Genomic DNA, 23,721 nt, shown 5'->3' on the forward strand with positions numbered 1-23,721 from the left:
TTTCATAGCCACTTTGAAAACACACTATAAAGAGGTCAAAATTATTTCATAAACATTTTGTTGACGATGCTTTGAGCCCAGACAGGAATTGAAATGGTTTCTCCACAACTTCTTAAAGGTGTATTCTAGAGGACAGAGCTACAGAGTTCACTGAGAGGGTGTGAGACGAAGAGAATTCTGTCGTGGAAAGTGTGTTCAGGGTGTGTTTATTGGTTCAGGTAATGATTCAGAAAATGATTTTTATTTTGGCTAAAAGGTTAGATGGGCAAATAGAAACATCAGTTGCGGTTTAGCTAAAAAGCACTTGACAGTAGTGATGTTCTGACGAAGCTTCATGAAGCAGTGTCATTATTTTCAGAGTCCACTAGATGTCGGACTCTGCACTATTTTCCTTTGTTTTAAACAACTGTGCCAATGAAAAATCACATCATTTTTAAACTGATGGCACCACCTACTGACCTCTAAACAACATGACACTGTTTCATGAAGCTTCATCAGACCATCACTACTTGACAGTTGCACTTATGGACAACTTGAAAAAAGGGGAAAGAAGTGAAAATGTTAAAAAAGTTAAAACGTTTGATTATTCCTGTCAAAATTATTGATTGAAAAATTAAGTTGCTTTTATGTATTATTTTTCGTTTGAGGTGTGATACCAGCCCTCGTTACTGTCGACACATTCACTCTATTTTTTTTTTTTTTTGGTTGTTGTTAAAATTCCCCAGACATCAAATCCGAAATTATCCAAGGCCACTTGGACAGAGATGTTGTTGCGAAGTGTCAGAATCATCTAGATTTAATAGGCATTTCAAATTATCACTTGATTACCTGGTTATGTTTCATATTTAATTCAAATTGAATAATCATTGCCTTGCATTAAAATCCATGTGCCAGCAAGTCTCCGCTCAAGGACCGACATCAGCGTAAGTCAACTGATAAACCGATTCTTTCTAGAAGAAATCAACTCCTGTAACTTTCCAGCACGACCACGTGGCACGGCCATCTTGGAAGATAATCGTTTAGAGTAGTTGACCAATCATACAAGCAGAGACATTAACCTGAATATTCATTCTATAAAAGATCTGTCATTTCGAACTTTTCCTCTGATTTTTAAAGACGTCTCTGCGATAGATTTCTGCTTTACCAAGAGTCCATGATCATGTAAGTTGGGTCTCTGACTCTGACTTTTGCACATTTTACTTAATGAGCATTTTCTCTTAAACTCATTCCTGTGTCTGTCCTTATTTACCACCACCTCGAATCGAGACCCGGGAAAAGGGGTCAGTTCATCAGAACAAAACCCTCACAGGTTGGTGCCGTGACCCGGATGTAAGCGTGTGTTTTTGTGTGGGATTTAGAACCTATAATGTCAGTATCTTTCTCTTCTGGTAGTTTTTTTTAAACCAAAAATATAATCAAAAAAGGTTCTCAACATTTAAAAAAACGTCCTAATATACAAAAAGTAGTCAGTAAAAATGAAATATTTGTAACATCATGTAGCTTTACTTGACCTTCTTTGTTAAATGCTAAATTCCCCCTTTTTTGCTGCAGCAAATAAGTGTCTCCACTGAAGAAATGGCTCAAAGAAAACACATCTACCGCTCATTACTCGACACGTGTGCCTGGAATTAACTAAAAAAAACTCCCATCCTGTCTCGGGAGGACGTTCCGGGAGCCGCCGGCTGAACGAGCCGCCAGTCGACTTCCTGAAGGAGCTCCGGCGCTTCACAGCTGATAAAACTTTGTTCCCACTGAGGTGATTTTAAAGTCACTGTGGCAAGTGACAGATGTTGTGGGCGCCGAGCGGCAACTGTGCTTACCTCTACAGCAGCCTTGGCTCGCTCGAACTCCTCCTCCAGGGACTGGTGTCTGGACAATAGAGCGCTTCCGAACCTCTGCTCCTTCGATAGCCGAGCCTGTCCCACACACACACACACACACACACACACACACACACACACACACACACGACTTTTTAATAATGTATACATCTCTACCTCCTCGTGATCAATATTATATAGATATATGTGTGCATTCACATCTCATATTGCATTTCACACACACACACATGATCAGCCAGAGCGGGGCAGGAGGTACAGGAGTGTGTGCAGGATCAGCCGTCTCTGCTTTCCCGAAGGACGAGTGTGTTTTTTTTGCCTCATGAATCTCTGGTGTCAGCGTGTCATGCCGTTGGACTCACCTGATGGCTGCAGAGTTTTCCTTCTCTTCCTGCTCGTCTAACTTTACTTTTTGTTAATATGATTTCTCGAAACGACTTTTTTTTTCATGACCAAAGACAGATTTATCGTCTCACTCTCCTCAGATTTCACTTTCATGAATTCCTCATGAATGGGAGCTACAGTAGTTTGTATGTTGGACTCGGTTCTTATTACTGCTCGATGAATACAAAAACTACAAAAAAATGTCGTCTCTGAAAGGCTGATTGATAACAGCAGTAAACTACGTTTGATTTGTTTCTCTTTTTGTGGTGAAACTGTCGACAGTGACGACTGGAGAAATAAACAATCTCTGGTCTGTCAATAGTGAAGTGTGAGTTGCCAAACATCCTGACAGCTGACTGCGCTGTTAGGAAAGTAAATGTCAATCTCATAACATGAGCATTCAGGGACATGTTTCCTAAAGTCCAGCATGAGAAGCCAACTCAAGATGGTCGTTTTTTTTCTACTAATGAGTTTTGTCTTTCATAAATACTAGTAATAACCACCAATTTCTCCCAATTTTCTTTATTTAAAATATGCTAATTGTGTCAGTTTGACTTTGTCAAATCATTACAGGAGCCAAGGTCGCAAGTAGGATGATTCCCATGTTATTTTGTTAGTTCTGTTTAACTTGTCACCTCGTCACATGTTGTGGTTTAAACTTAAAACACTTTTTTTTTAACTTAAACATAAAGTTTTTAAACCGAATGGTGAACTTGCTAACTTAGCTGGTTAATGACATTTCTCTCATTCTGGAGGGAACATGATCACCCAGTAAAACCTTTTAAACTTCTAAAGATTCAAATCTAAATTCTGTTCATAGCAAACTTCAATTTCTAAAATGTCATAATTTGATTCACTCAGATGAAGTGTAGCTTGTCTTTTACAGGCTGGTAAAGATTTATTCTGCTCTATGAAAAATGAGTGATTAGTCCCATTAAAAATGAGAATATAAGTCGATGCAAATGTAGTTTTTTTTCATTTTCAGGTCAGATGTTTCAGACACTTTGAAGGTCAATCATTTAAACGGAAATTGCATCAATAGCTCAAAGTTTCAATCAGACTTTGAGTGTCTTCATTAAGAAAAACAACAATAAATTGATACTCAACCCTTGAGTTGTATCTGGGTCAAAGTGACCCGAAGGCCCCAAAAACAAATGTGTTTGTGGTATCCCTTGTGTTGTCTCTGGGTCAAGATGAACGACCTCCCTGGCTTCCATAAATACATACACAGTGGTGGAGATCGTTCACTTTGACCCAAAGACAACACAAGGGATACCAAAAATACATTTTTTCGGGCCTTCGGGTCACTTTGACCCTGAGATAAGTGTTAAAACACTTCTTCTGCTTGAATAGATCTTGCTTGTCCATACATGCTGTATTATATCTGAACTGTATTCAAGTATGTGTTGATCTTCAGTGTTGATGGAACCTCATGCAACAGATTCTTCATGCACTCCTGCCTCTCTGGTGTGAAGCATCAAACCTCCGCCCCTCTGTCGGCGTGTAATTGTTAAATGTAACAGAGTTTTTTGTTTGACAATAAATCTCCGCGTTGAGACGTCTGTCCTTTGCATCTATTATTAATTAGAGCTGAAAAACGTGGCGTTTGCCTGGTGAGATCGACGCTAATGGCCTGAGAGAAAGACTGTTGAATAATTCATGGCCTATTAATCTAATAATGGCATCTGGAAACAAGACCCCTTATGAAGACCTACACAGACATCGACTCAGGGAGAAAGAAAGCACTTGACATTTGGACCCCGTAGCACCACAGCAAAGTTAAAAAAAACAAAAAAAAAACGGTATAATTTCAGGGTCCAGCCTGGTTGGATTGAATTAAAGTTTTGGGAGTCAATGTTAAGATCCGTGCTGCTTTTGAACGGGTGCAAATGTTGAAGACTTTCAGGATTGTATGAAAGGATGCATCGGGAGGCTTACATGTCTTCCACTAATATACTGCCTGTTGAGCTGAAATGGAAGAATTGAAGGTGTTAGGACAGAAGGATGGGGAAACAGTCACACATGATGTGTCATTAGTTACATCCAGTCCCACAGCAGTTCACATCCTCAGATCTTCATCTAGTGGACGAATAGCAACCAAATCTTTGTCCATCTTAAAACAAGAAATTAACTTATTATTGGCCCTTTATTAGAAACATCTGCGTCTGGTATTGACAAAATCTTTTATGTAATGAATGTATGAATGTTCGCTGCAGCAAAAACGTGAAACATTTGAAAAGAATATAAATTATATCACTGGGTGTCTCATGTGCTGATAAAAGATCTATAATCCAGAATAATTTAACATATTAAACCTAACATCATTTAAACAATTTTGTATGTTTCACGTAATAACTTTTTTAATAGAGGTCTATAAATTTAACTTAACTACTATTATGAGTGATGGTTACCAAAACAATAGCAATAATAGTAATAATACTAATGTACAGTGAATAGTTAAAAACAAGATGTATATTTTCTGTTTTGAATTGTTAATAGAACGAGAAAGAACATAGTGTAATACAAGTAAATGACTTTTCAGTTAGTGATGAATTACATTCACTGTACACCTTTCACAAAACGCACAAGAGACTTTTCAATTATCTAGTTTTTTGGAGCAAATCAAATTGGTATTGAGTTTTAAACCGGAGCCAACTATAAATATTTAAAGCTCTTGGTTATGTCGAGCGGTTTAACAGAGCAAATGATGTCAAACTCCAACTCCTGTGACTCCCATGTTTCAAATGTTGAAGTCTTCCTCTCCAAGATGCAGTAAGTCTCTCATCATGACCATGTTTTCAACTTATTACTTTATAAAGTTCTCCCCCGTCTGAAATCTGGGCGAACGAGAGGTTACGAGAGCGGAGTCCATTATGCTGTAATAATGGCTTCAGTCCTCCTCCAGTCAGCTGTAATCACACCCGCTTTGTTTATACAATGAGTCCCTTGGAGGTGGAGACTTCCGGGATTGTTGATGTCGTTGACAAACATCGATGTTTGACCAATCACAGCAGAGTGGGTGTGGTTATGGTAAACAAGATTTATTCTCCAAAAAAACAGTGTTTTCAGTGGGCGGGGCTTAAATTCATTTTCTAATGTAAATATTTCAGTGAAAAGAGAGTTTTGTACAAACAGACACTGATGAAACAATGGAACTTTGTGACCCTGGTCTCGAAAACGCTATATATATAAATATTACTTACTTACTTACTATTTAAGACACGCTTAAATCAACACAGTAGTTACCGATTTAGTAGCACTGTGAACTTTAGAACATTTTTGAATTACATTAAGAAAATGTTCGTTTCAATATCATGGTTTAATTTTATCTAATTTTATTTTGTAATCTATGACTGAGATGACTCTGGACTTTATCCAGGATCTGACGTTTACTTTTTTACTTCCCAGTTGTACTTCACACACTGAGTTAATCAAGTAACAAATCAAGATTCTTCTGGTTGAACTGCTGTGAGACTCTTTCATTAGTTGCCAGTAAAGTTAATTCTCATGCATATCCATGCTGGTACGCTAACCAACGACATCACCGTCACCGTCAGTCAGAGCACAGTGTGTCAGTCACGGAGACCGAACGGATGCTGATTTCAAGTGGAAACTGAGAACACGGTGATTTCTGGTGCTTAAGTGACACTTACTTGAGATGCCAGCGTCAGCTCAGGCTCCACTTTGGCGTTCGCTTCCACGGCGTTCTTGTTCGACGACTCCAGTGGGTTTTTACAGTCTATTGACCTGAAGCAGAGACGACGAGTGAAGGAGCTGACTCGTGTGTGTGTGTGTGTGTGTGTGTGTGTATGTGTGTGTGTGTGTGTGTGTGTGTGTGTGTGTTTGTGTGGGGGTGTGTGCGTGTGCGTGTGTGTGCTACACATCGCGTGAAAACAACCTTTTCTCAGCTGCTTGTTTCTACTTGAGTGGTAAAAACTTTTTCAGCCTGTTCAACTCATGTCTGCACGCAGGTCAAGATGTTGCAACAAGATTCATATTCTTAAAATAAAATAATCTCCTCGAGCTATTCTCCATTGTGAACTGAACAAAAGCAAACGGCGACCTCACGAAAAACAACATTTGTGAAGAAAAATGCCAGTTTTTCAAATCGATTTTACAAGAAAGTAAGGAAATATGAATAAATAATAAGAACATTTAAAAAAAATAAACATTCTTGGCAGATAAATAAAGGTTAAGGTCAAGTAAATCTTAATTCTGGTGAAGATTGGCCAACATTTTTGTGCTTGTGGATTACACTTGCGTGCAAAAAAGTATTCCCGCAGATAAAAGACAAGATTAATTAAAATGTTCTTGGTTTGGTTCTACTTAATAGTACAGTTATCAAGTCACAATTCTACCTTCAAGTATGACTTCAGGCTAGAAAGTACCATCAGGCTGAGTTTATCTCCATTGGTCCATTTTCCAAGTAATGGAAAGCAGGCTAACCACTGTCTTTATGACAAACTTCAAGTTTCACCTGAGAGTATAGTCAGTACTGTATGAGTGTCACGTCTCAAATTTGTATTTATGGGCTAAACCCTTGTGTTATCTCAGAGTCAAGATAATAATAATAATAATAATAAAACATTTTATTTAAAAGCGCCTCTCAAGAGACTCAAGGTCGCTTCACTGTAAAACCGCATAATACAATAAAAACCAGGAGGTAAAAACAATACTTTAAAACAAGCCCAAAGGGCCGAAAACAAATGTGTTTGTGGTATCCCTTGTGTTGTCTCTAGGTCAAGGTGAACGACCTCTCTGACTTCCATAAATACATATGCAGTGGTGGAGGTCGTTCATCTCGACCAAGCGACAACACAAGGGATACCACTAACACGTTCGTTTTCGGCCCTTCGGGTCACCTTGACATTGACCAGATTATAGGTAAATATAATAATTGTTGAACGCTGTGTGATTACACATTCTATAGTGTAGATCAGACCTTGGCAAAGTGTGGCCCTTTGACCTTATTAATGTGGCCCTTATGAGGTCAATGATCGCGAAGAAACCAACCATTTTATTTTGTATTTATTTCTATTATTCATTACTATTCTCTAAATCTGCTACTAGGGTTTTTGTTTGTCCTTCGCTTTTGTCCTATATGTAAGTATTTATTGCCCCTTAAAAATATTACAGTGAATATAAAGAATATATTGAACGTGAAAACTGAATATAATTTTTTGCATATTTTGTTGGATTTTGTCACTTTATTTAACTATTCTTGCTCATTTAAGGCTAAGTGTTTGGTGTTGCTAATGTTCTCTGGCTATGAGTACTTGTGAAGTGATATTTACACTATTGTAGTTATCATTATTAGTGATGTAGAAAAGTATGTCTTTATTTTCTACTCACCTTCTAATGCCTGATTTTATTTTTCCTGAACACACTCGTCTAAAAGCCTTCAAAGAACTCGGTTCCAACACAACAAATGATATCTCAGTAGGTTTGAACTTTATCATGACGACAGGAAGTTAATGTCACTTGATGCCGGAGACTTCCAGCCATAAACACAGACTGCAACACCGAAGGAAATAAAAAAAAGAAGACCTCATTTTTCAATGTGTATCTTCGCGAAACACACATTTATGAATTAATGAACTGTTGTCAAATGTTTCTTCACATCCAGTGGAGTGACCTTTGAGCATCAGTGGACTCTCTCCCGGCCAGACTGCGCCGCGTCAGCATTAGAGAAAGGTCAATGTCATTAAAATCACTCGACTGCAGGGCCGCGGTTTGTGTGTCTTACTAGCAATTAGGTCATTTTTGGGGGCGACAAAAAGCCCCCCCTCGATAGGGCAACAGCTTAACCGAGTTCGGAAAATAATGACATCAACCCAAGTATCGAGGAGAAAAAAGAGAAGGAAAATAATGTGATAAATCCAGTGAAACAGGCTGTTGCTGTTGTGTCTTTAGTGTTTTCCTTCTGCCACTTTAAAGCATCTGTTCGGAATTGATGTTCTCATTAGTACATATTTGGTGAAATGTCTTGGTCCAATTAAACTATTTATCTATGAGGGATTTAAAATTGATATATCTTGTCTAAACATAGAAGAAGTCAAGAACATTGGAGAAAAAAAGATTTCACTTTTCAGAAAATTGACTAAATATTTGTTTTTTAATGAGTTTAAAGTCTAATGAGTTTAAATACAGACTGGAATAACACTGTTTTTTGCGGAAGACTAAGAGAAACAATTGTTCTCTGCGTTCAAAGACACTTTGCAAAGAGGTAAGTAAATCACAGTTGATGTCAAATATGAAGATAATTGTAGATTTTTAGAGGAAATACTTTCACCATATTTAGCTGGAAATGCTAAATGTAACGAATCATCTTCTTGGCTCCAAAACTTATTGTGACAGCTTTTGAAAGTACAACTACACAACTCCCGAAACTTACCACAACAACTCGTTGGATGAATTTTTGGATGAACGTCTTCTCTCCAGCTTCCACTTCCTGTTACCGTTTCGCTCCGACTGTGGATTCAACTCTTCCCATTTATCCAGCTGGGATCCGATGGTAACTAGTGACGACAGAACGAGTAGAAATATTACATATATATGAATAATTATGGTTGTTATGTTTTCAGCTGTTCATCGGGGTCAGTGTCGTGAGTGGACGATGAGAGTTGTTGGGGGGGGGGGGCAAAGTGCTGTGGAAGATTTATGTCTCACCAGAAAGTGGCTGAGGTGTGAGAACTAAAAATAAAAGAAGCTCCGTAGTTCAGGTCACAGATGCGAGTGCGTCATTGACTCGGTACTCAGGGGCAATACCTGGACTTGAACCTTTGACCATGGAGGACGAGTAAAAAAAAAGGATGCTGCTGATGAATATGTGACAATTATTAACTTCTATCGTTATAGTTTTTCACTTTTCAAAAGGTTTAAAAGAAGCTTCTCTAGGTCACTTATGGTGTTAAAAGTGGGATGTAATTGAAGCATAGAAAAAAAGTGATTTGTGTGATGATGGACGGTGATGTATGTGCATGTTTTGATGTAGAAATATTTTTGGTTGAAAGGACGAATGAAGGACACGAGGAGGTGGAGAATGCGATGAACGTCGGACCAAATATATTTTATTCTTCCACTAATTCATGCACTGATGTTGTTCCTGTTTTATTCATTTCATTAATTTAAACATATTGATTTGTTTCATCCAGATCCTAGCATTAATATGTCAAGTAAGATCTGGGCGACCCAGGGGCCACATGTGGCCTCTCAATTGTAGTTATGCGGCCCTCGTGGGGCCTAGTTAAATTATAATAAAACTGTAATAATCCACTTTAAATTCATTTCTTATTATTTGTAATTATTTGAACTGATTACATTCCTTCACAACTGTTTTACTTTTTACAACTTTCAATGTTTAAGTAACTACTTCTAGTCCATTCAAATAAATTCATAGAAATTGAGCCGAATATTTTTGATCTTTTGACCTTTTCTATCTAGTTTTGGCAACAGCTTTGTGATATACCTAAATATCATTTTCAGTGAGTTCTAATTTAATTATATAATATATTCATTATTTTGTTATCATTTTGCATGAGGGACCAACACAATAGTCAAAATATATTGTATAAAGTGGCCCAAAAATGCATCTAAATCATCACTTAAAATAATACATGTATTCCAAATGTTTTCATGTATTTAATGACATGTAAATGTGTGTATTCTTAGTCCAAAGTAGTAAGAAGAAGAAGTATTTTGACATGAATTTATGTAATTCCAATAAATGCGTCTCAAGTAACATCTTCCTCCTTCACCAGTTAAATCCAACTCTTGCTAAACCACTTCCTGTCTACAGAACCCACTTCAGAGCTCATGAAAATACAACTAAGTTTGCTGTTGAACTTCTCAAGGTTCTTCAAGGTTTCTGCCTCAAAGAACAAACCTCACCTGCCACTGTTTGTGTCAACATCATTTTTAAAAATAACAACTCTGGTACTTGTGGACTGACCCGAGTCTAGCGAGGCTCGCTCTTTCGTCCTCCTGCTGGAGCCGGTGTGGTCCACCTCCACCTGGATCAGCTCCGTCTCATCCGTCTTCTTCTTGTGCTGGTTGTTCTTCTGGGATGACGCGGAGCTCTTCCTGCTGTTCCTCCTCTCGCCTGGCTCGCTGAGGTCCAGCAGGTCCAGCGTTGAAGATAAAACTGGAGAAAAAAATGACAAACTTTTAAATCTAAAACCTGATTTTTAAGGATCTATCAGATCGTAATTCTATGACATTTTTACTCCTTCATCGTCTTCATCCGACAGCCCTCACAAGGTCAACGTAGAACTATGACACGTAGAACCATCTGTCGTTGAGTATCTCATATTCACCTTTTCCTTTGTATGAACAGATCGTTCATGAAGGCGACAACTGGGTGTCAACACTTTCTCACCCAATCAATTAGCACGATCGCGGCTCCGTGTTAAACGTTTCTTTTTTTTCTTTATCTCCTCCAAAGAGCTTCTGTGATCAGCGTCGTTTATCTTTCTTACAGATTGTCTCTTGGTCTGTCTTTCTGAGAGCTAAATAACCCAACAATAATTCATATTATTATTATTCATTGACAATATTCATGGTGTTTCAAGTACTGGGTGGGATCTTGAATTCTCTCGAATGACTTGTAACTCTCTGTGGTGCAGATGTGTGCGCTGTGCAGGCGAATTCCCGAATTCCACTGCCACCAGCTGTCTGATGACGCTTATTGCTATGAAGGATGTTTCAAATATTGAAAAGTAAAAATATATATAGACAGAGAAAAATGAAGGTAGTAATATGAGTAAAAAACAAACAAATTCTTGGAGGCTTCTTGGCAGAAGTATTCACTCTCAAAGTGCTTTTCAGGGTTCCTTGCATTTGTCTGCTAGATTTATTAAATAAATCATTCTATTCTTCATTTTTGTAATTTGCAACTAAAACAAGTTACAGTATCTCACCAGTAATTGTACCATACTTTTTTGAGTTAATTACTTTTTTCTTCTCTAGTACATTACATCTATTGAGAAACTGATTTCAATTACTTTGATCTGAAAAGTATTAGTTGTGTACTTTCTATTCTTAACCCATGTGTTATCTCAGGGTCAAGGTGACTCAGGGAATTATGGGAAATCCCAGGGGAGATTTGAAGGAGAGTAAACTACGGAGATTAATTGCGGTATTGAGGGTCTCGGAAAATAAATGTGTTTGTGGTATCCCTTGTGTTGTCTCTGGGTCAAGGTGAGCCAACGGCAAGGAGGTCGCCTTCGGATCACCCTGACCCAGAGGTAACACTAAGGGATACCACAAACACATTTGTCTTCCAGCCTTCGGGTCGCCTTGACCCTGAGATAACACAAAGGTTAAACCCATGGGAATAAGGAAGCTTTTAATTCATTCTAAGTGCGTATTTTTGCGACGTGTCTTCTAAGAAAAGTTTTTTTTCCTCGAGTATAGTTTTTATGAAAAGTTTTCCTCGGATTAATTAGCATAAACATATTGAAATACTTCATTCCAAGCATGTCGCTGTGATCATCAACCCTAATCCACTCATCTTATTCATATTTATATATCCCTCCGACACACTGTGCTCATAATTGAATCGTCATAATGTGGAATCTAATCAGGAGCGTAATGAACACGATAACTACATTTACACTCAATTAAGTTACCATCTAGTCCACGCTGCTTTTCTGATGCTGTCACTCAAACTCAACCATATGGATTTTTTTTTCTCTCTCTCTTTCTCTGTTTGTTTCCTCCCCACTGTTTTCGGCTGCTAAACAGCGAGCTGGAAAAAACTACAGACACATGACTGTATAATTGGAGCGCCGCTGTGTCATGACAACCGACTGAGAGTTTGTTGACTGAAATGTCTCGGTAATTAGAGGACGCTTCATTCGCACGCCTCGTGCTCTTTAGACGGCAGAACAATTAGGAATCAAGGCAGGAGCTCTCGAGGCGGGAGGCGCCTGAAGAGAGTTTCACGTCAAGATGGGAAGGGATGCGCTAAACGTTTAAGGGACGCTCGAGTGTGACACGGACGACACACGGAGAAAACATGTTGGATTGAATCTTGTTACTGCAGGGTTTTTATTTTTATTTCTGTCGGTAAATATTCCAGCTCACACGTACGCCCACAATCGCAGCATGTTTTTACATGAGGAGCAAAGGTTAGAACAGAAAACTTCCACGAACAGTTTCACTCGTCTTTTTCCTACTTTTACTTTAAAAGAATTGTCTCTGTTTCTTTCTCTGCAAGCCGTGATGGTTATTTTATTACCTCAGCCAAAGAGCTCATATTTAAGCCTGTGTTTGCCTGGTTGACAAAATTACTAGAAAAGCCAGAACGGATTTAAATAATGATTCCAGGAAGTCTCTATCGCTTCATCAACAACAACAAAAAAGCTATAAAAAGATAATGTTTTTTTTTGATCCACCTGAGCAAGAGTATAAATATAACCAATCACGTCTCAACTGATTAAATGATCACAATTCTAGTACACAAAACTGTACCATGAGCTTTACTTGACTCGACTCAGTTTCTACCGGGTTGTGCGACCTTGTTAAGGTGGTCATAATGTTATAGACACTTGTCTGTTCATCTTCAGGCTCAAGAATTTTAAAACAAAAGAACATATTCCAAATAAAACACAAGGTAATGTTAATAATAGGCAAAATAAGGACGGATTATTACATTTTGGTTAATGCACCGGATTACAATCTGGATCCTCAAATCTTTTGAAGAATTGTGATGCAAAAAAGGTGCAACATAACCTCATAATTTTACTATTTTTTATAACTTAATTGTAACTAGTTATTTTATAACAATATAATAATAAAATAAATAAACAAATAAATGCACAAACAAACAAATACATCATGCTATGGTTGTATATTTTTGTCATATTTTCATTGAAATGTTTTACTTTACACTTATCAATAATGTTGCTGTTGTCTTTCGTTGAATACAAATAAAAAATAACTTCATATCAAACTTATTAAAGCGACAGTTCCGCCACCAAAAGATCATCCTTCACTTCCAAACAAATCAATGTCAAGAGTCTAAATCTAAACCTCTGAGTGGATCAGACATGACGAGAGCAGATGAAGGTCATTAAACACAGAGAAGAACAACATAGTGATTTCCTCTCGGTGTAAAAAGTGGAGGAGGACTGTGGCGTTCAATAAAGGGAGATCAGCTTCTCGCGGATAAACCAGTTCCAGCCCACGCAGAAATGAGCAGCGAAGGCCGACGCACAAACTCATATTGTTGCTCCACAACAAGTTTATTGAATTACATCTTCGCTTTAGACTCAAATGAAAGATAAGTGGGAATTAATTCGATGAGTGTGTTATGTATCTTATTTAGCCTTGAACTCAATTGAATCACGAAAGCACGCGTCTGCAGAAGCAACACGTCTTTCTTGGTCCTTTTGCTGAGCGTGACTTCATGATTATTGTTATTATTATTATTATGATACTCAAATGTTGTTTGTCTCCAGCAGCTGGTTCGTGTTCACCGGTGAACGCAGCACCTGAGATGAGTATTGACAGCAGTAGATGTAAAATCAATCATCGTCAATAATCACACGACGTTCTGGAGGGAAAACATCGCCAGAGCGTGATTTCACTTGTTTGCCGAGCGGCGAAACAAAAGTGTGCGATTGATGTTGTGACGAAGGTTTGACAGAAACCTGCTGCTGTGGGAGACAGAAGGAAGACAGAAGGAAGACAGAAGGAAGACAGAAATAAGACAGAAGGAAGACAGAAGGAAGACAGAAGGAAGACAGAAGGAAGACAGAAGGAAGAGAGAAGGAAGACAGAAGGAAGACAGAAGGAAGACAGAAGGAAGACAGAAATAAGACAGAAGGAAGACAGAAGGAAGACAGAAGGAAGACAGAAGGAAGACAGAAGGAAGAGAGAAGGAAGATGGAAGGAAGACAGAAGGAAGACAGAAGGAAGACAGAAGGAAGACAGAAGGAAGAGAGAAGGAAGACAGAAGGAAGAGAGAAGGAAGACAGAAGGAAGACAGAAGGAGGACAGAAGGAAGACAGAAGGAAGACAGAAGGAGGACAGAAGGAGGACAGAAGGAAGACAGAAGGAAGACAGAAGGAAGACAGAAGGAAGACAGAAAGAGGACAGAAGGAGGACAGAAGGAAGACAGAAGGAAGACAGAAGGAAGACGGAAGGAATGCAGAAGGAGGACAGAAGGAGGACAGGAGGAAGACAGAAGGAAGACAGAAGGAAGAGAGAAGGAAGACAGAAGGAAGACAGAAGGAAGAGAGAAGGAAGACAGAAGGAAGACAGAAGGAGGACAGAAGGAAGAGAGAAGGAAGACAGAAGGAAGGCAGAAGGAAGAGAGAAGGAAGACAGAAGGAAGACAGAAGAAGGACAGAAGGAAGACAGAAGGAAGGCAGAAGGAAGACAGAAGGAAGACAGAAGGAGGACAGAAGAAGGACAGAAGGAAGACAGAAGGAAGGCAGAAAGAGGACAGAAGGAGGACAGAAGGAAGACAGAAGGAAGACAGAAGGAAGACGGAAGGAATGCAGAAGGAGGACAGAAGGAGGACAGGAGGAAGACAGAAGGAAGACAGAAGGAAGAGAGAAGGAAGACAGAAGGAAGACAGAAGGAAGAGAGAAGGAAGACAGAAGGAAGACAGAAGGAGGACAGAAGGAAGAGAGAAGGAAGACAGAAGGAAGGCAGAAGGAAGAGAGAAGGAAGACAGAAGGAAGACAGAAGAAGGACAGAAGGAAGACAGAAGGAAGGCAGAAGGAAGACAGAAGGAAGACAGAAGGAGGACAGAAGAAGGACAGAAGGAAGACAGAAGGAAGGCAGAAGGAAGACAGAAGGAAGACAGAAGGAGGACAGAAGGAAGAGAGAAGGAAGACAGAAGGAAGACAGAAGGAGGACAGAAGGAAGAGAGAAGGAAGACAGAAGGAAGGCAGAAGGAAGAGAGAAGGAAGACAGAAGGAAGACAGAAGAAGGACAGAAGGAAGACAGAAGGAAGGCAGAAGGAAGAGAGAAGGAAGACAGAAGGAAGACAGAAGGAAGACAGAAGGAGGACGGAAGGAAGACAGAAAGAAATCAGAAAGAAATCAGAAAGAAGAGAGAAAGAAGACAGAAGGTCCACAAGATCATTTAAGAGCAGGTTTGAACACGACACAAGTCAAAAGAACAATCTTTTTGTCAGGATCTGTCATTATTATTTTGGAGGTGGAATTTCTGTCAAAAATCTCTGTTGCGTTTTGTGCAGGTTTCTACTGTGTATAGAATAACCAAATTAAACATGACACGGCACAGATCCCTTATTAACAAAGATTGAACCGACATTATGTAAGAAATCTTTTTTTTGGCTCCCCCAGTTAGAAAAGTGTAATTGTGACACAACATCAATTCCAATAAAAGTAAACAAATGTATTTGTGGTATCCCTTGTGTTGTCTCTGGGTCATGGTGAACGACCTCCCTGGCACCCAGAAATACATATGCAGTGGTGGAGGTTGTTCACCTTGACTCAGAGACAACACAAGGGATACCACAATCACATTCGTATTCTGGCCTCACAATAACACAATGGGTTAAGTCTTTATGGAAATAAATGCAAGCACTTCAGTAAAGCAATGTTAATGTAAGTAAGTATTTGTATTTATATAGCGAATGTGTTTTTTTCTGGAGATGAAACCTTGTTTACCATAACCATGCCCACGCTGCGATTGGTCAAACATCAAAGTTTGTCACCGCACGTCATCTATCCCAGAAGTCTCCTCCTCAAAGGGACTCGTTGTATAAACAAAGCGGGGTGTGATTACAGCTGGCTGGAGGAGCAGTGAAGCCTTTACGATATCATAATAGACTCCGCTCTTGTAACCTCTCGTTCGCCAAGATTTCAGACGGGGGAGAACTTTATAAAGTAATCAGTTCAAAACATGGTCATGATGAGAGACAGACTTAAACATTGAGTCAGAGGATCACATTAGTTGCCGTTCAAATTAAAAATTCAACATATTTCGACACAGTATTCTCTCCTCAGTCATGACTAGAGAGTCTCCGGCACGTGGTGGACTTTGAAGGCTCAGACTCAGACAAGCTTTGATCGGTGAATAAAGAGCTGCACCTGCTGTGTTGGAAGTCACAGGGCGGGAACCTCCATCACTCTTGGTCTCCAGGAGGAAATCGTCGATGGAAGGGCTCAGAAGAGGACGGCTCTCTTGTTGCTCGCTCACCAGCTGTGGGGTCAAGCAGACAACACGGATCAGAATTCCCCTCCACGTTTAAACTCTGCGGTTACAGCATCTGCTCCAAAAAAAAACTCAGGTGACGCCAAATGAATACATTTGGACGACACTTTTCTGGTATCACAGCATGGATCTTTTCAGTGAAGGATTTTGGAGTAAAATATATATGAGAGAAAAAATAAGTGTAATACAAGACGTGGTGAACTTCACCTCTTGATGAGTTTCAAACTCTCACCTCATGAATCTTAAATGACGGAAAAGGAAAAGAGTGTCGGAAAAATAAACATGTTTGTTGCGAAGGTGGAAACATTTACACATTGATCTGCCGCTAATAGCCTCCTCTGAAGATGAACCATGGATGGGTATCTATAGACTATTCATGAAGACACAAGAGGACTGAAGTTCTATGCAGTGTTGCCTTACATGATATCAACCCGTGGACCCTTGTTCCGATGAGGCTCAACATAGGGGTCGTCATAGATAGTCCAAAGAAATACCGAATTAATCAGAAGCATGGTTTCAAAACATTATTATTTTTTTAATAAGAGTGATTTCTACATGATTGATGACATGATCCACCATCTCACTCATTATTAATATTATTATTATTATTCCTCTTGTTTATTTTGTACATATCGTTTAACCCTATTCTATTTTTTGTTAAACCAATTACGTGGTCGTCCACAACGACCACATATGTATACCAATATGTACTGCCGAATAAAGCTGCTCTTGAATCTTGAATATTTTGAGAGCACAAGTGCTTCCCGATGAGCAGTGTGCGAAAATGTAGTGCGCAATGAGAACTCAATTGGCCAGAAAATTGAGTGTGGATCGATGGACACTTTCCACCCTCAAAGAGGGTCACTGACGACGCATCTTCGGAGCAGATACCGGCGTAAATGTCTCGAGAAAACACTTATTTTACCACAAAACGACACAACAACAATAACAACACAATGGAACAAAACTTAATAACTTGTTTCGTTTGGTGAAAAGTGCTGTCAAGTGTCAGGGATAGAGTTCCAACAACTGGTTGCAATCAGTGTTAAAAAGTAGCAGAAGAAGAAGCTGTCGAGTTATTACCTGTAAGTGTGTAGGAGCAGTGTTGGATTTGAAGACAGTACTACCCTGTCCAAATTTAAGCACTTCTCAAGTAATTGCACTATATTACAGTGTACAGTGAAGCAGTGCACAGCACCTGTCTACTTTGTTTTTTAACACATGCATTTTCCATCACCACGATTATGACAGAATGCAAATGAAAAAATGTGAGATTTTAATTCGATATTTAGGTTTAATTCCGTTGATGCCATGTGCAAGTCAAATCCAATGAAAAAAATCAAAAAAATCTTATTGAACAACAATATGGTTAAAATATGAATAAGAAGTAAACAACAATTGTAATCATAAACATAAAGTATTGGAAAAACATTTATAAAATAGCCTCACGTTGTTTCATATTCATCCGATGCTAGTAACAGTAATGTTACTTTTTTTCTAGCTGCTATCCCTTGTGTTATGTCAGGGTCAAGGTGACCCGAAGACCTGAAAACATGTGTGTTTGTGGGTATCCCTTGTGTTGTTTCTGGGTCAAACTGCATATGCATTTATGGAAGCCTGGGAGGTCGTTGACCTTGATACCACAAACACATTTGTTTTCGGGCCTCTGGGTCACCTTGGTCATTTTTTCATTTTTTTTTTTCATTTTATTCAATGATTTTATTGGTCATATGTGATTTTATGGTTTTATCTGTGTCCTTATGAGTCCTTGAAATCATTATTTTCTTCTTCTTCTTACTAGTAAAAAGGTTTTTTAAACAAGTCGTCTACAAGACAAGATGTCAGTATAGACGTCCGAGAAAACGATGACACTTATCGAGGGTCAACACACCATCAGTGAATTTGTGTAACTCAACCTCTCTCTTGTTGCTTGTTGTCAACCACAGCTTTGAAATGTATTTGAAACCAACGTCACATAAAAGGGACGACAGAAGTCATCCGACCCCTCAAACATGAACTCTTCAATGACATCGTTTGAACTGGGCGTCAATATTAAAATAATATCTAGTGGTAAAGTGATATTATTGCATATTTTGACGTCAGATGTCGCTAATCTTCTTTAAACCACAAGGTACTCCAGGAGTACTACAGGTTTGATAATATTTCTGCAACAGTATTATGGAGTCTCTAATCATGTTGTTTTTTTTTCACGACAAGTATAAGGAATTAAACCATGAACATAGAATCAAATATTGGTTAAAACAAAAGACAACATCTTTAGAAAAGACCTGCAGCCTGTTCTAATGGTACCTGTTAGCGATCTAGTGGTTTCACTCCTTGAGGTTAAACTAATCCAATTAAAATTGCTGTTTAATGTTCATTTTTAGGTGTTTCATCCCCGTTCTACACAGTGTCCTTTGATGGTTTTGTTAGTAAGAATGAATCTTGTTGTAACCTGAGATTATAGCCCTTGACCCTCCCGAAGAGTTTGCAATGCGATGCATTATCTTTTTTATTCTGCGACATTGTCTCAGTAAGTACTTCCGGTAAATTTACAGAAAATGAACAGTATCTGCAGAAGTAAGTTATTTTATTTCTTAGATAAAAAAAGAAAATCTTCATAATTGTGGCGTGTACTCTGACACATCCCTCCGGTCTTCGAAAACCCCAAAACAGCAGAACCATTGAAATCTGTTAGCGCTCTGACTCAATGAGCAATATCGGTTCATTTTTTAACTTTTCATACCTTAAAAAGTGTCAATAAAGTTGTACAATTTCTAACGTTAACACGATAAAATACCAAAGACAGACTTTATTTTGCAATAATAATGTGACTGGGTGAACTGATGTGTGTAGCATCATCACTCTTCTTTCTGAAAATTGATGTTGGTGTGAGTCGCAATAATGACTCCACACATCGTGGTCGCTTTTGGTTTGAGTTCAGACAGGACTAGAAATTAAACCCTCTAGTTTCGCTGAAAAAAAACAAAAAAAGAATGAGGGTTTACCATCTGGGAAAGGCCTGGAGTACGAGTGACTTTGCAGCTTCCACTTTAAATCAATTAACCGTCATTTCTACTTTGTGTTTCACATCTTTCAATAATAGTTGGTATTAACTTGTAACATTGCTTTATTCTGTGAAGCTGCACCAGTGAAAAGACATTTTTGTGATAAAGGAGCGAAGCAAAATCTAACCTGGGAAAAGCTTTATTAATGCGAACAGCTGCCAGCGACGCAAATTCCGATTTGGAGAAGTGTATTAAACAGGTGACAAATTTAAATAAACCATTAGATAGAGACTATAACAGATACACCCCGAACAATACCGCTCGCCAGTTCGCTGCTTATTCCATCCACTAAACCTTCAAAATGCTAATTACCTTTTTCTGAGGTTTATACAGCCGCGGAATATTTACTCCCACTAAATATTTGAGCCTCGACAGTTCAGCAGCAGCAGCTGGCCAACATTTGCCGAGCAATTATTCTTCATTTGGAGGAACAAATCAGTTTTTGTCCTGTTGAGACGGTGGGCCGCACCAACATCATTGACCTGATTTCAAACATGAGATGTTGGAAATGAGCAAACATTTGCTATTGTCATCGTTTCATGATTTTTTTTTTAGTTAATGTAGAATATAATGAGTTTTTTTTCATAGATATGTGTCATGTAGTGACATCTGCTTAAATTAAAGAAGAAATAAAAGCAGCATCTACTTTTACTAGAAGTGAAAAATGTTCTACAAAAGGTTGTGAAATTGTTGTGTGTTAGCAACATGATTGGAAAAGTTGTCAACATATATCAATGAAACTCGGTTGACATTGAAAATATTATTATATTTGAATTTGATGGTGTCTCATTTGCGATGTGGTTCTAGGAAGGTTTTGAAGGTTTTTTCACCAAGTTGTGTTAAAAATACAACTTCATAGTATGGACTTAAATAAAATGTGTGGTTGTTGTTGTTGTGCTTTCAACAATGTTTTAGAGTTTCTAGATTACTTGACCCAACTCGGAACAAGCTTGGCCTGAAACTACAACCAGGATTTGTTTTCCAGGCAGAGGTTTTCCTTTTTTTTTTTTTACTGTCACAAAACAATTAGTTTTCAGCAGAAAAAAGTCGTAATTAACAAGCTGAGCCAAAGGCAAGTTGTTCAACTTTCTATTGAGTGATCCAAAAAGTGGCAACTAATGTATTTAAATATGTCTTAAATTGATCTTGTGTGCTTAAGCTTCGCCCACTGAAAACACTTTTTTTCCATAGATTAAATTTTGTTTAATATAACCACGCCCACTCTACTGTGATTGGTCAAACAGCATGGTTCGTCACCGTACCACATCAATCCTGGAAGTCTACGCCTCCAAGGGACTCTTTGTATAAACAAAGCGGGGTGTGATTACAGCTGGCTGGAGGAGGAGTTATTATATCATAATGGACTCCACTCTCGTAACCTCTCGTTCGCCCAGATTTCAGACTGGGGAGAACTTTATAAAGTAATAAGTTCAAAACATGGTCATGACAAGGGGCTTACTGCATCTTGGAGAGAAAGATTCAACATTTGAAACATAGGAGTGAGTTTAAGTTTTGAAATGAGTCTGTCCATTAATTCAAACCCATTTTCTGAAGATTTAACAATTTGTTTTCATCTAATACACCCATAAACTTCCATAATTGTTTTCCTTTTTTAGTTCTTTGAGAGAAATATAGACGCAATAAATATCTTGATGGCATTTTGAATGGATACAAAAAAAAGAATTGTTAGGTTCTTGTAAATAAAATCGATGAGTCATGACTCTCCAAAGAATGTTGCCTTGCTCAGCAGCACTAAGCCTTTGCATAAGTATGTAAATAATATTGAGATTGGTCGTGGCTTTGTCGGGAGAAACGCTCCGGCTCAACACAGGTAATTAGAGATTTCACGGACAGCCTCAGTGAGAGCGGCGGCCTGGTTTCACCCTGAGCCGCCGCCTTGTCTTGCATTCTCACCCATTTGTGCAGAGACCCTCACGTAATTGGATTGCCAGTCATAGCAAATTGTTTTTGATGATGGACTGTGTTAAATCGCGTTACGTGCTTTCAGACCGCGTCATCCGTTCCTCACACGAGGAGAAAATAAAAAAACCCAGGAACTTGATCAGGTGACTTTCCAGCCACTAGTCGACCATGACTGCAGATCGATAACTTGTCTGGTTCCTCACAGCTGAACATGCTGCACTCATCCGCCTTTCCATCTTCATCCTTCTGTTACGTGAGACTCTAAGAGGCTTACATTCCTCCTCATCTCTTGCAAGTACAGATTATTCCGCTTTTTCCTTTTACTTCTGGCCACCTCACAGTTTGAGTTCCTGTGTTGTGGAGAGTCACGATGGTCCCGGAGCGTGTTCGTGGATGTAACCGGTGACACTCAACTTGGTTGGTCGTGATACAAAAGTGGTTCACAAGCTTTAAAAATAGGTTTTATAAATGTATTATTTTATGGAGTGGAGTCTCTTCACAACTGGTAAGTGACGATAATGCCAATCAACTGATAAGATTTTGGTTTATTAAGTTTATCTATTTGTTCAAATAGTTTAACTCTTGACTATATGCAGCTAAATTACACTGATGTGTTTCACATTGTGACAGTTTCAGGAGCTTATAAAAGTCAATTAAGTCATTTAGATAAATGAACTTATAAGTGCAACAACTCAATGTTCTTCTGGTAGCAGAGGTGCTAATGCACCGTATATATTAAAACTAAATAAACTGAAAAATAAACTATAATACATCAGAAGTATGTGCCAGATGTTAATGCTTGGCGTAAGAGGTGTGTTACCATGTTAGCACCACAGACTGTACAACATTCAGCTAGTATTTCGGGACCAGAAGTATGACTAGCCGGTTGTTGAGTCAACGCCTCTACTACTATTTGATGTTGACTTTTTAGGAAAACAGATTAAAAATGGATACAGATTTTCTGAATCATCTGGCACTTATGTATTTGAAATAGCAACAGCTAAGTGTCTCCTTACGTGACATGCACAGACATCTTGAAATGGCCTTGAATACATTTGCTTTGTGTCTGTACATTCATTGTTTTTCTGTGTTAACTTTACCCCATTTTGGATGATCTAAACTGGAGCTCCTCGGCTTACCGTGAAAAGCTGCCGAAACGGCTTTTGGATTTGACATTCATTATGGGTTAATGGTCCAGGGGCCCTTCCAAATAGCTTGAAGGGTGGAATTTTTCCAGTGTTTTTCCATTGGACCAGATATGGATGCAGTATCTGTGACATCACCCGATACTGAACTACAGTTTTGAAGCCAATACAAAGTCTGAACCATGTAAGAATTGCAGTTTTCTGGTTAACCCCTCTAGTTTGGAAGTTTTTTAAATAATTATGACTGGCCGATGGAAATCAAATGAGCTTTTTTGACACAGTGGACCACAATATTTTAATTGCACGTCTCCAGGACACAGTGGGTATTTGTGGTACTGCACTGGAGTGGTTCCGACCTTGTCTAACTGGTAGAACTATGTGTGTGAGCATAGGTTCTGCTGAGTCCTGTTCCGCTCCATTGTCACCTGGGGTCCCACACAGGTCAATTTTAGGCCCACTGTTGTTTTCTCTTTATTTATTACCTTTGCGTACCATCCTTCGAAAGCATAGTATTTTCTTCCACTGTTATGCTGATGACACGCAAATATAAGTGCCTCCTAGTAGTGCCGAGGTCCAAGAGGAAACTGCGCCCCGGCTCTGGAACAACTTGCCCGCGAGTGTCCGAGAAGCCCCCCCACTGTTCATTTTTAATTCTCGCCTTAAAACACACTTTTATTCCCTGGCTTTTAACACAGCATGAGACTCAGTAGCTGTTCATAGTGCCTTTTACTTGTTTTTATTTCTATTATTTGTTAATGTATTATTTTGGTGTTTGTAACTGTTTTTATTTTAATTATGTTTTTATGTTCTTGTACAGCACTTTGTATCAACTGCTGTTGTTTTAAAGTGCTTTATAAATAAAGTTCAGTTAAGAGTAGCTCAAGGCTACGGCGGCAATAATGTGTGATAGAGAAACAACTGTTTTAAGACCCAAAACATTATTGGAACCAGGATGCATTTTTAAAATGCAGGGAAGTTTGTTATTTCTGCATTGAATTCACTTAAAAAAAAAACCAAATGTTGCCTCTTGTTTAGCACCTTCACTCTTTAAAGCTTTAAAAAACATTAGGAACCGACAAACGCAGACTAATTGTGCACTTTGGATTTTTAAACCGTCAGATCTCTCAGATGTTGCCGTCTAGGGAGTCTTAGCGCTTTAACTTGGAG

General features: G+C 38.7%; 1 protein-coding gene across 2 annotated transcripts in view; it reads right to left on the bottom strand.

The window, feature by feature from the left end:
- pex5la (peroxisomal biogenesis factor 5-like a) overlaps positions 1-23,721 on the bottom strand; it is a 97,558-nt gene that overhangs the window by 23,036 nt on the left and 50,801 nt on the right. For both annotated transcript variants that reach the window (XM_087783629.1, XM_087783628.1), the window contains 6 exons: positions 16,295-16,406; positions 10,174-10,365; positions 8,617-8,740; positions 5,876-5,969; positions 4,161-4,190; positions 1,821-1,916 (listed from right to left, as the gene is read on the bottom strand). In XM_087783629.1, the coding sequence (XP_087639755.1) occupies positions 1,821-1,916; positions 4,161-4,190; positions 5,876-5,969; positions 8,617-8,740; positions 10,174-10,365; positions 16,295-16,406 (648 nt within the window). The remainder of the gene's footprint in view (positions 1-1,820; positions 1,917-4,160; positions 4,191-5,875; positions 5,970-8,616; positions 8,741-10,173; positions 10,366-16,294; positions 16,407-23,721) is intronic.

The sequence above is a fragment of the Callionymus lyra genome, chromosome 2, assembly GCF_982586985.1.
Source record: "Callionymus lyra chromosome 2, fCalLyr1.hap1.1, whole genome shotgun sequence".
Classification (NCBI taxonomy): domain Eukaryota; kingdom Metazoa; phylum Chordata; class Actinopteri; order Syngnathiformes; family Callionymidae; genus Callionymus; species Callionymus lyra.